This window comes from Terrapene carolina, unplaced genomic scaffold (assembly GCF_002925995.2).
Source record: "Terrapene carolina triunguis isolate 2854851 unplaced genomic scaffold, T_m_triunguis-2.0 Scaffold85, whole genome shotgun sequence".
In the NCBI taxonomy this organism is placed as follows: domain Eukaryota; kingdom Metazoa; phylum Chordata; order Testudines; family Emydidae; genus Terrapene; species Terrapene triunguis.
Genome location: NW_020664436.1, coordinates 37,377,793 through 37,389,896, shown reverse-complemented (window position 1 = coordinate 37,389,896; position 12,104 = coordinate 37,377,793). Strand labels below are relative to the sequence as shown.

Sequence of the window (12,104 nt, the reverse complement as noted above, 5' to 3'; positions counted from 1 at the left end):
AAAAAAAAAAAAAAAAAAAAAAAAAAAAAAAAAAAAAAAAAAAAAACTTCCCTTGAATAAGGGGATGAAACACTGATATTGCTGCCAAATGCACTCTCAGTGAACTGAGCACATGGGATGATTTCTGAAGATGTAACGGCTACTCTAAGATGTCCTGGATGGAAGCCCTTGTTGGTTGGATCCCATGGGCCAAGGACCACACCAAGAACCTCTTCCATTTCACTAAGTAGGCCATCCTAGTGGAGGACTTCCTCCTACTTTTGAGTAGGCTTGTTGGACAGCCTCTGAACACTCCTCTTCCTCTTCATTCAGCCATGCCGCAGCCATGGCATAATATGCAGGGAGCTGATCACTGGATGCAGGGTCTGGCTTTGGTTCTGAGTGACAAGGTCAGGATGGAGACAAAGGGTTTGGGAAGTTGAATTAACGGAGCAAGGAGATCTGAGAACCAGTACTGTCTCAGCTGTGCTGGAGCAATGAGGATGAGCTTGGCCCAATCCGCCTTAAGCTTGAGGGTGGACCTGAGGAATGACCAAAATCAGTGTAAAGACATACAGAAGAGTTGTCTGCCAGCTGCAGTGGAAGGTATTTGAGAGACAGCCTGTGCTGAGGCCCCGTCAAGAGTAGAATAGTAGAACTTTGTTTTCCCTTCTCACAAACAGGTCAATCGTGGGGATGCCCCATGTTGCAAAGACAACCTGGAAGACACTCTCCTTCAGAGACCACTCATGGCTCAGGGAAAAAAGCCTGCTGAGGTGGTTCACGAGACAATTTTGCACTCCCAACAAGTGGACTGCTACCATAGTGATGTTTTCTTCAATACAAAATTGTCACAAGTTGATCCTTAGAGGAAGAGTAACATGGAATGCACTTCCCCCTTGTTTGTTCACATATTACATCGCGATGGTATTGTTGGTGAGTAAGTGAGCCACTGAGTATCTGATGTGTCCTGGAAGGCACGACATGTATTGTAGAAGGCCCAAAAGTTCCAACACGTTGTTATGGAGTGAGGCTTCCTGTCCTGACCACAGACCCTGCACCCTCAATGAGTCCAGATGTCTGCCCCTCCCTCCCCCAATCCAGAAGGGAACCACGGACTTGGTTGGCAATGGCTGAGCGAAGGAGACTCCTTGGCACACATTGTGCAGGGACTCCCACCAGCACAAGGAATCTAGGACTACTGAAAGACGGCGAACCAACCTATCCAGAGTATGCAGAGCAGGGCAGTAAACTGTCCTGAGCCACATCTGAAGAGGGCGAAGGCACAGCCTGACAAACTGGACCACTTGCGTGCAAGCAGACACATGACCCAACAGGCTCAGACACATGCAGACTGTCATGGAACATGGAGAGATTGCAGACTGAGTCAGAGCCGTTGAAATGCCTGGAAGCAGTCAGCTGGCAGGAATGCCTTTGACCTCAAAATCTAACAAGGCCCCAATGAATTTGATTTTTTGAGTAGAAGCCAAGGTTGACTTTGTGGTGTTTAAAATGAGTCCCAGATGGTCGAGCAAACACTATGTGGTGTTTATGTGGGCTAGAACCTCCTCTCTGAAGCCACCTGTCAGTAACCAGTCATAGAGGTACAGGAAGTCGTAGATTCCCTTTCTCCTGAGATGTGCCATGACCACCACCATGCATTTGGTGAAGACTCAAGGGGCAGAAGAGACACCGAACGGGAGAACCATATACTGAAAGTAACATTCTCCTACCACAAAACAGAGAAACCTCCTGTGGCTCAGCAGAATTGCCACAGGAACATAAGCATCCCGAAGATAGAGTAGCATACCAGTTGTTTTGAGACAGCACTGAGAGGATAGCCAATAGAATGGCCATGAATTTGTTGAGGCCGCAAAGATTGAAAATGAGTCTCATCCTGCTCTTCGGTTTCAGTATCAGGAAATACTGGGAGAAAAAGCTGTGACCCAGTGTTCCTGCAGAACTTCCTCTACTGCTCCTAATGTCAGAGAGCTGACCAGCTTGATAAGCAGTGTCTTGTGAGAGGGGTCCCTGAAGAGGGATGATGGGGTTGGGGATGGAGGTGGGGATGAGAAGAGAGCAGGGAAAAGGAACAGGATTGTGTAGCCCGGTCTATCAGTGTCTAGGGCCACGTCTACACTACCCGCCGGATCGGCAGGTAGTAATCGATCTGTCGGGGATCAATTTATCGCGTCTCGTCTAGACGCGATAAATTGATCCCTGAATCGACGCCCATACTCACCTCGGCAGGAGGAGTAAGCGGAGTTGACGGGGGAGCCGTGGCGGTCGACTTGCCGCCGTGAGGACGGCCAGGTAAGTCGAACTAAGATACTTCAACTTCAGCTACACGAACAGCGTAGCTGAAGTTGTGTACCTTAGATCGATCCTCCCCCCTCACCCCTCCAGTGTAGACCAGCCCTAAGACCCTGCTGTCAGAGGTAATTGAGTCCCAAGAGAGGGCAGAGTAATGACTGGACCATTGCTCTGGACTAAGGAGTCAAAACAGGTGCTTAGCAAGCACCGAGGGAGGGCATGTGGACTGTCCAAAGCCTGAGCCCAACTGCTTTCTCTTATGGGATCTATCCCTCTTTCTAGGATAGTCCCGCTGTTTCAGAGGGAAAGGTTGCAAAAAGGATTGCTGCAGGTGATAACGTTGCTGCTGCTGCATCCTATAGTGGCGTCTTTGTGCAAACAGCATGTAAACTCCCAAGGACCTCAAGGTAGCCCTGGAAACCTTAAAGGAGTGCAAAGTGTCATTGTCTTATCCAAGAACAAAACAAGACTTGGCTGTCAAAAAGCAAGTCCTCGATGGTTTGCTGGACTTCCAAAGCAATCCCAGAGTTCTGGAACCAGGAAGCCCACCTCATAGTTACTGCCGAGGCCATGACCCAGGTGTCCATAATGTCTTTGCAGTCTGCCTTTCACATTTTGGCCACCAAGCAGCCTTCCACAACAAACGCATGAACCTCCTCATGCAAGACATTGGGCAACTGGTCTTTGAATTTAAACATGGCTGATCAATTGAGGAAATCAATCTTGGACAGCAAAGCTTGTTGATTAGCGATCCTATACCTCATCATCCCTATAGATAAGATCTTCCTGCCCAGAAGATCCAACCGCTCAGAGTCTCTGTCATTGGATGTAGACTTAAACCTACCCTGCCAGACCCTGTCATTTACTGCCATTACGATCAGGGAATTCAGGGTCAGGCGGAAATAGAACCCCTCAAATCCTGCATGGGAACAAAATAGCACTTTTCCATATACTAAGCCACCAGTGGTACCAAGTGGTACTCCAGAGGTGTCTCGCTGGCTTGAGGAGTGCATCATTAATCGGGAGGGCCACTCTCACAGGGAAGTTGGGCTGTAGAATATCTACTAGTTTGTGTGAGTTCTCCTGGAGATCAAGGGATGAGGCTACACAGCATAAAAGGTCCCGGTGCGCATTAAAGTCCTCCAAAACCAAGCAGCACAGCATAGGCCAGCAATGATGATATGGGTCTCGGCTGAGTGACAAACCTGCTCTTACTCCCAGGAAGGCATACCCAGGAGGGAGGACTCTGGAGGTTCTACTGCGAGGAAGACTGCCAATGCCTAGGCTTGCGGCTGATCCGCAGTCACTACTGTTGGCCTGGCAGGTGACTTCGGCTTTGAACAGGACAAGGAATGGGATCACTGCGAATGAGGAGCATCACACTGAGTCCAAGGAGGTCACTGTTTTTTATATAGATATATGATATTGGTGGCCAGTAGGAGCAAGGCCTGGGAAATTCTTCCCAGCCTGGGCATATGCCAACCCTGGGAGTCATATTGGTTCACTGGCGGCCCTCAGAGCTCATCACGTGATGCAGAGCAAGAAGATGACGAAGCTGCCTCAGAATCAGAAAAGCCCCAAGATCTGAGACATGGGAGGAGTGATGCCCAAGGGAGCCAACAGGCAGTCCGATTCACCTGTCATCCAGAACAAGACAGGAATTCATGCCCCCGATGAAGGCTGAGCATGTTGGTGCCACAGGCAGTGTTGGTCCCGGTGCAAACACTGGTACCGGAGCACCCAAGTGCATTGACGTCGAGGGTGGTGAGAGCCGCCATCTGCAATGTTGAATGTAGCAGGGCCGAAGATGGTCTCACTGCCGAGGTCCCCCGTACGGATTCTGATCCAGGTGCTGGAACAATTTTTATAATGGAGGTGCTGAGAGCCAGTGAACCAAACTGTAAACCCTGTATATGATGGAAACCTTCGAGCCAGAGGTGTGGCAGCATCCCTAGTTCCAGCACTGGCTCTATCGCCATCATGGGAAGGGGAGCATCTGGATGCGGTGCTGACATACACAAGGATTCAATGGCTCACTCCATCAGAGGGGATGTAGGTGATGCAGCCCTGGGAAAGTCCTGGACCAAAAGGCAGAGTAGGTCTGCAGCTGCCTGGTATGCCGACGAAATGGACACCGTGGGTACTGGCACTCCCTCGTCAGTACTGGACTCAGAGGCCGGAACCAGACCAGATGGTACAGGGTTTCTGCCCTTCCCACTTGGTACCAGAGAAGGGTCAGAGGTACCCGTGCCATCCCGCATGCCAGAAGTGGTGCTGGGCCAGACCACTCTTTTCCTGGTGGAGGCATAGGAGTCGTCCCTCGACCTAGAGCTGTCCCAGATGGTCTTATGAGATCTCTTTGTTGGCACTGACGACGGAGAATGGCTCCTCTGCCTCTTTGGAGAGGCGCCTGCCCTGGAACCAGAGGTGGCAGCGCTTTCCACGCACAAGGATGATCTTCAGCCCAAGGAGGACCTCAGTACCAGAACAGGCTACATGACCTGTTCGAGGAAGTGCTGCTTGATGTGACGGTCTCACGCCACCTGAGTCCACTTCTACAGATTGCACAATGCTCTTTGAGGTGAGTCTCGCCGAGACACACAAAGGACAGTGTTCAAACCTCAGTAAGGGCTTCACCCGGGACACGATCTAGCAATTAACTAACTAACTAGGCTAAGAATTAATGCAAGGTTGAGAGTCTAAAACCACATAGAGCTCTGACTCCATCCAAGGGCAGTGAGAAGGAACTGGGGGGGCGGGGGGGGGGGGAAGGGTCAGGGCGGCGGCACCTCATATAACCGGGGAGGGGCCACAGCCACGAGGCATGACCACCACCCCTCTACGGGTACTTCTAAGCAAAAGTGTCCAGCTCCAGCGTGCTGGGCACAGACACCTAAATGGAATAAACATCTGCATCTACTTGAACAACTGTGATCAGCTGACACACTCAAGCTAACAGGCCCTGGTTTAACAAGACAGGCTGCAGGAGGGGCCAGACAGTCTCAGAATCTCCTAAGCTTTGAAGTAAACTTCTCTCCCTATGGTCCGCCAGACCCTGGATTTGATGTCCTTCAGGGGAAAGCTTCAAATTATTTTCTCTCTCTTGCAGGGGAGAGGGAGAATGAGGCGGGAGACTATCTGGTTCTTCTTATAACCTGTCACCATACCACTCAAGTGCCTGAAATGGAGGGTGTGCTAGAGAGAACATGGTGCGTGTAGGGGCGGGGGGTTAGTTTTGGACACTGGGGCAGAGTTTGTATATTGGATAGATTTGTTTATTTTTTTGTATATGCAGCCAGATCTTTGGATGGTCACATTTTAAATGACCCTGTACTATAAATAGTGTACACATTGTAAACCATGTAAAATAATGCTGCTCAAAGCGCACAGGTGTAATCTGATAGTCTCATTCAAAAGTAGCAGGGAATTCAGATTTACAGCTTTCTGGAACATGCATGCACATACACACACCCCTCAAGCACTCCAGATAGCCATCTATACACTTTGCTGAGAAACAACTACCCCATAGCTATAGGGATCTTGTGCCAGAACAGAGGCTGGAACAAAGGAAAAAACAGTACCTGTAGTCATAGGTAATTTATTAGATGAGAATGTAATTAATTGTCTCTTCCTGTAGCTGTTAAACAAATTGCTTTCTGCTATAACATGCTGTACTCCAAAACTAGTCTTTGAAGTTATTAACCCCTGTTCTTCCCCCACCCATTACTCCTCCTCTGGCTTTCTCAACATCCAAATCATGCTTACATACGTCATTTGAACACATACGCAAAACAAACAAGAAGCTCACTCCCTTTTCTTTCAGTGCTTGAACTATTTTTCCTTCTGCAGACTAAAAAGGAAGTATACATTGGATAGCATTAGTTTATTCAGCAAAAATAATCTCGTATCAGTTCTCCAAACCAATCTCAGTATTTACTGTTTACTTACAAAATTCATCAGTGCAGATTATCAGCCTTTCAGCCTCAAATGGTTTTTTTTTCTAAAATCAGTGCCTTGATAATTTGGATTATGAAAGCCAATGTTAAATACTCTTATTGTTTTGGAATGTTAGATGACATTATTTGGCTAAAAAAGGACCCCTTCTCATTTTAACTTTGATCCAAAAGGGACAGCCATTTCACAGTGAACACCTCCAAATCTCCATAGATATATGGTCATACTGGCTGATGATGTCAGATATTAATGAATAAATTATCTTGGGGGGGATTTTAAGTAATTCATATCCAACCATTAACGTATAAACACAATTCTTCCGTCATTGTATCACCTGTACAAGTGGTGGTTTCCAGCGTAGGTTCTTCAGTGGGGCTGGAGTAAAATTAAAAGCGCCTGTAGGACGTTTCTTAAGTAGCAGTTTAACTCCAGAAGGATTCTCTCGCAACTTTCCCACAAGGTTTTTTAGTTGCCATCCCACCTTAAAAAGAATAAAAAGTATCTCTTACATGCATTCAAAATGAATGGAATATAACCAGGTCAGACTGTTTCTCTCAAACACCACAAACGAACACACACAAAACAGAAGAAACCCACTGAAGCAGCCGAAAAGGGTACAAAACTTGAAACGCTAACTTTTTCCTTTAGGAGGTCTCTCAAATATGTACCACAATTATTTCAAGTGCACGTCCATTTGTGATAGGTCAGGCTCCAGTCCAGCATGGGCTTATGCATTTGCTCAACTTCGAACACATGTGCAGTCATTATTACAATATAAATACCTAATCTTTAATGCCATTGAGTTCTATGGGTCTGCTCTTGTGTGTGAAGTTAAATGCAAACGTGACTGTTCATGGGACAGGGAACTAAAATGAGGGGGAAGAGGGAGAATCCCTCAACTTTCCGAGGGGCTAAATGGTATTTGCCCAAACAAATTTCTTATTAATTAAAAAATACTAACTTTTTAAACATACACAAATGCAACATTTCACTTTACACATAGGCTCTAAATAAGATATCATTTTATCAAAAAATATTGCTATGATTTATTGAAAAACAATGTGTGATAAAAATCAAACCTTTCAAGTGTTTTCAGAAATGACTTCTACATTAAAGTCAAACCATTTTTACACACATTGCAATAAGGACACACACAAAAATCCTAAATACAACAAAGCTTGTTACCCACTTATTATCTTGGAGGGAAAAGTCTTGCAGAACAACCAAGGCTTAGGAAAAGGTTGACAGGGCTTTTGATTACTTACTACAGTCTGACGATTAACCTGGATCACCTCATCACCAGCATGAATCTTTTGAGATCTATCAGCAGGGGACTACAGAGAAGTAAATAAGAGACATGTGTTTCAATAGGCTTTCCCTTTTTCTAAACCTCCCCCCCACCCCACCAAGCTCTTCTATGCCAAAACTCAAGATTGTGAAAGGAATATTTAAAGCAGCAGCAGATAATGTCTGTATAGATAACTATATTTATCCACAGAACTGTCAAGTGTGTATTATGTCCCCAGTACCCACGTGGTTAAGTGACAAACAATGGCCCATAGATATTATAACAAGTTCTGTCATCAAGTAACTCACAGGTCCTCATCCTGCAAACCCTACCAAGCATAGCGCTAGCCCCATTGCAGCATGGACTACACTTGGGAGTCTTTTCAAGGATCATAGCAGTATTCCTTCTCGCAAGAGAAGCAGAGAAGGAAAATAGGATAGTTGAGATCCATAAAATCCATATATATCAGAGGGTCAGGAGAAGTCAAGTTACAGTGGAATTATTTGTACGTCATCCATTTGTGTGAGTGTGTATAAAGGAAAAAATTACCAAAATAGTGCTTTTCTGGGGTTAATATTGGAGGTGGAGGGAACTTTCTGACAAAATGGTTTTTCATTGGAAAATATCAATTAATCAAAATAGTATTTTTTTTTGCAGGAAAGTATCAGTTTTGACAGAACTGTCATCGGGAACAGTTTCTCAGGTCTAGGATGTAATTCCTGGCCTAAATCAGAACTTCAATTCCCTGCTCTGCCTGATTCGGACCAGACACTTGAACATCAGTCTCCCACATCTCAGCAGAGTGCCCTAACCACCGGCTGTTTTGAGATCTCAATCTCTCCTGTTGGATCTGTTCAGCTTTGTATAAATAAATACTCAGCTTTAACAGGAGCAACTGAGACATTCCCCCTCCCCACCCTCCGGACTCCAGAACAGTCCATGGGTTAGGGCACTCAGCTGGGATGTGGGAGACTGACATTCAAGTGTCTGGTCCAAATCAGGCAGAGCAGGGACTTGCATTTGTGTGTCCCATATTCCAAGTGAGTACTCTAACCAATGGGCTATTCAAGGAGCAGCACGCAAGCACGGTCTCTCTTTTTGAGAAAATCCTTGAAAAAGATCTCAGTTTGGTCCCAATGTGGATCAGGAACACATCTGAAACCTCTAAATTTTTCACGAGACAGGAAAACACCAAGCTTTAGTTAATATGCACCCATGTGTGCCAATTCCTTATCCTAGCCTCACACCCAGAACATTCCCCCGCCCCCCAACACACACACACACACACACACAAACACACAACAGTCAGTCATCTCAGATACTTCAATTTGGATGTTCTAGAGAGTCTGTGTTAACTATCTGATCTGCTGTTAGCTATCATCAATAGCAACATAAACCTATGTAAAGAAAAAGTGGCAATTAGTAAGTGCTAAGAAAACCCAGGAACGCGCTAAAAAGAGCATCACAAATTGTTTGGTTCTACAGAGATGGAATAGTTAGCTGCATTGCAAAGAGTTTTTAACTCTATGTTATTTTAAATTTGATTTAAAAACAACATGTCTACACAAACTACACTGAATAAAAGGTTTTAGAAGAGAAAACAGCTTTGAAGTGGATAATAAAAGATTAAACATATCCTATTAAGAAACAACATGGGCACTGTTAGTTATTTATGTTGCCATTTGTTATAACTGAATCTAAACACAATAACTTGGTTTCATTTAGTGTGTTCACTAAAAGCCCTAAGTCTCAAATACTGAAGATGTATGACAGAAAAGTAACGAGTGCAGCTGGGGCCATTTCATTTTCCCCTCACTGCTTACTAAATGAAAGCAGCAAGTTTTAACTTGAAGTCCCTAATTTAGTCATTTAATCCAAATGCCTCCATCAAAAAAATAAGCAAATTATATTTAAGTAAAAGGACAACATTATATGTGTGTATGATGTGTCCTGAGAGATATAGGTGTTAAAAAACATTTAAAAATTAATTTTGTCCCAAAACAGACAACATGCTCAGCTAGACATTACCAAGCAGCTGTTAAATGTGTAAATATTTACTTTGAGTTATCTAAAACTGGTGCCATGCACAGGTTATTGCTACAGTTATTTAAAAAATATTCCTGCTACCATAACAACATATCAACTCTGATGAAGCCGTGGCAACACAGGCGGAACAGAAATACACTAATAGACGTGTCCACAGTGCAATTCACACAGGGAGGGCTACTCACCATAGCAAAAGCCTCACTCTCTCCTCAAACAACAACATGGATAGCCGGGCAATACCCCTGAGCTACTGAAAAACTGAAAGCCTGGATGGAAGTTTCTCTCTCATCACCACCAGACCTTCAAAACTCAAGTAATATCTTGTAATAGAGGGACACTACGGGAGTAAATTGCGCAAGGAGGACGATGCTGTAGATGTAACGGAGGCTCCAGCTACTATGAGTAACCACATTTCTTTGCTGTCCTCTTACTTCTTCATCAAGGAAATGCCTGTTTGGAGGGGTGAATACTGTCCAAACCAAGGCATCTTTTGGGCTGTGATTATGCTTGCAGAAAACATTCTAGGGGGGTCCCCACACAGCTCAGTTCTGGGTCTGGTACTATTGAATATCTTCATTCATGACTTGGATAATGGAGTGGAGAGTATGCTTACAAAATCTGTGGAAGATATTAAGGGGTTGCAAGCACTTTGGAGGACAGGATTAGATTTCAAAACTACCTTTACAAATTAGAGAATTGGTCTGACACTGAATTCAATGAGATGAAATTCAAAAAAGTGCAAAGTACTATATTTAGGAAGGAAAAAAAAAAATCAAATGAACACCTACAAAACGGGGAATAACTGGCTAGGTGGCAGTACTGCTGAAAAGGATCTGGGGGTTATAGTGGATAACAAATGGAATGAGTGGCAATAATGAGATTCAGTAGTGAAAAAGGTTAATATTCTGAGATGTTCCAACAGGAGCATCACATGTAAGAGTCAGGCAGTAATTGTCTCACTCTACTCAGCACTGGTGAGGCCTCAGCTGGAGTACTGTGTCCAGTTCTGGGTGCCACACTTTAGGAAAAATGTGGATAAATTGGAGGGAGTCCAGACAAGAGCAACAAAAATAAGTGGTTTAGAAAACCTGACCTATAAGGAAAGGTTAAAAAACTATGCCTGCTTAGTCTTGAGAAAAGAATCCTGAAGGGAGACCGGATAACAGTCTCCAATACGTTACGGGCGGTTATAAAAAGGATGGGGATCAACTGTTCTCCAAGCCCACTGAAGGTAGGACAAGTAATGGTCTTAAACTGCAGCCAGGAAGATTTAATTTTTTTTTTTCTAATAGCTAATCTAACTTTAAGGGAAATTAAGCTCTGGAACAGACTTCCAATGGAGGTTGTAGAATCCCCTCATTGGAGATTTTTAAGAACAGGCTAGACAAAAGAGGTGTCAGGTATGGTCTAGGTTTTTGCTTGGTTCTGCCTCAGTGCAAGGGGCTGGACTTGATGACCTCTCAAGGTCCCTTCCAGCCCTACATTTCAGTGATTCTATGATTAATTAAGCAGTGAGCACTGAATTCAGAGTATCCTACAGGATGATCAACAGTCTGCTTGGGAGAGCTCAGATAATACATATATAGCCAATTTCAGCTCACAAGGCAGCTATTCCACTCCTATGGAGAACTTGGAAGAAAGTGGAAAGATTTGTTTTGGCCAGTGTGTTCTCATGCAACACAGGAAATCATGAATAGGCAGGAAGACCTTGGAAATCCTGTCAACTGACTGAAATTAGATAGTGTATTGCTTTCCTGGAACCATTCAGTGTGGTTGGTGCAGTACTAGAGTTCTGATAACAGCCACCTGGCAAAGGTTTCATTCACATATGTTAAACACAGGTTCTTCCTTTCAGCAACCACACCATCCATGTAGATATATTCCTACTACTATTATCTATTTGGATTATAGTAACACCTAGGAGCCACAGTCATTGACCAGAACCCTATTGTGGTAGGCGCTGTACAAGCACACAGTAAACAGGCAGCAGTCTCAGCACACCAGGGGACTGGTATCTAGACAGCACAATCCTAAACCCAAGAGGAAAAAACTTTTAGTGATCTTAGCTGCTGCTTTACTTTGCCACTGAGAAGCACATAGTTTATTCCTGGTCTAAACTACCCTCCCTGATCTCCTTTGGTAAAGAGAAGTTGTCCTAATAAGAGCAAAGTACAGAAGAGCATATTTGCTCAGCAAGCATTTGTTTACACAAGACACCATAAAAACTTTGTAACAGAACAATAATTTCTGGTAATTCCATAAGGCAAATATTCTAATGCCAATGGTATTTTGAAGGCATTTATATATCTGCATGAACAAAAATGATTAAAGGTCTAGAAAACATGACCTATGAAGGAAGACTGAAAAAAATTGGGTTTGTTTAGTCTGGAGAAGAGAAGACAGAGGGGACATGATAACAGTTTTCAAGTACATAAAAGGTTGTTACAAGGAAGAGGGAGAAAAATTGTTGTTCTTAACCTCTGAGGATAGGACAAGAAGCAATGGGCTTAAATTGCAGCAAGGG

The 12,104-nt window shown here is 44.3% G+C and overlaps 1 protein-coding gene across 1 annotated transcript in view; it reads right to left on the bottom strand.

Annotated features, from left to right (window-relative positions):
* Positions 1-12,104, bottom strand: part of CNKSR3 (CNKSR family member 3) — a 90,389-nt gene that overhangs the window by 9,243 nt on the left and 69,042 nt on the right. The window contains exons 8-9 of the mRNA XM_024201601.3: positions 7,512-7,580; positions 6,581-6,727 (exon numbers count right to left, since the gene is read on the bottom strand). Coding sequence (XP_024057369.1) covers positions 6,581-6,727; positions 7,512-7,580 — 216 coding nt within the window. The remainder of the gene's footprint in view (positions 1-6,580; positions 6,728-7,511; positions 7,581-12,104) is intronic.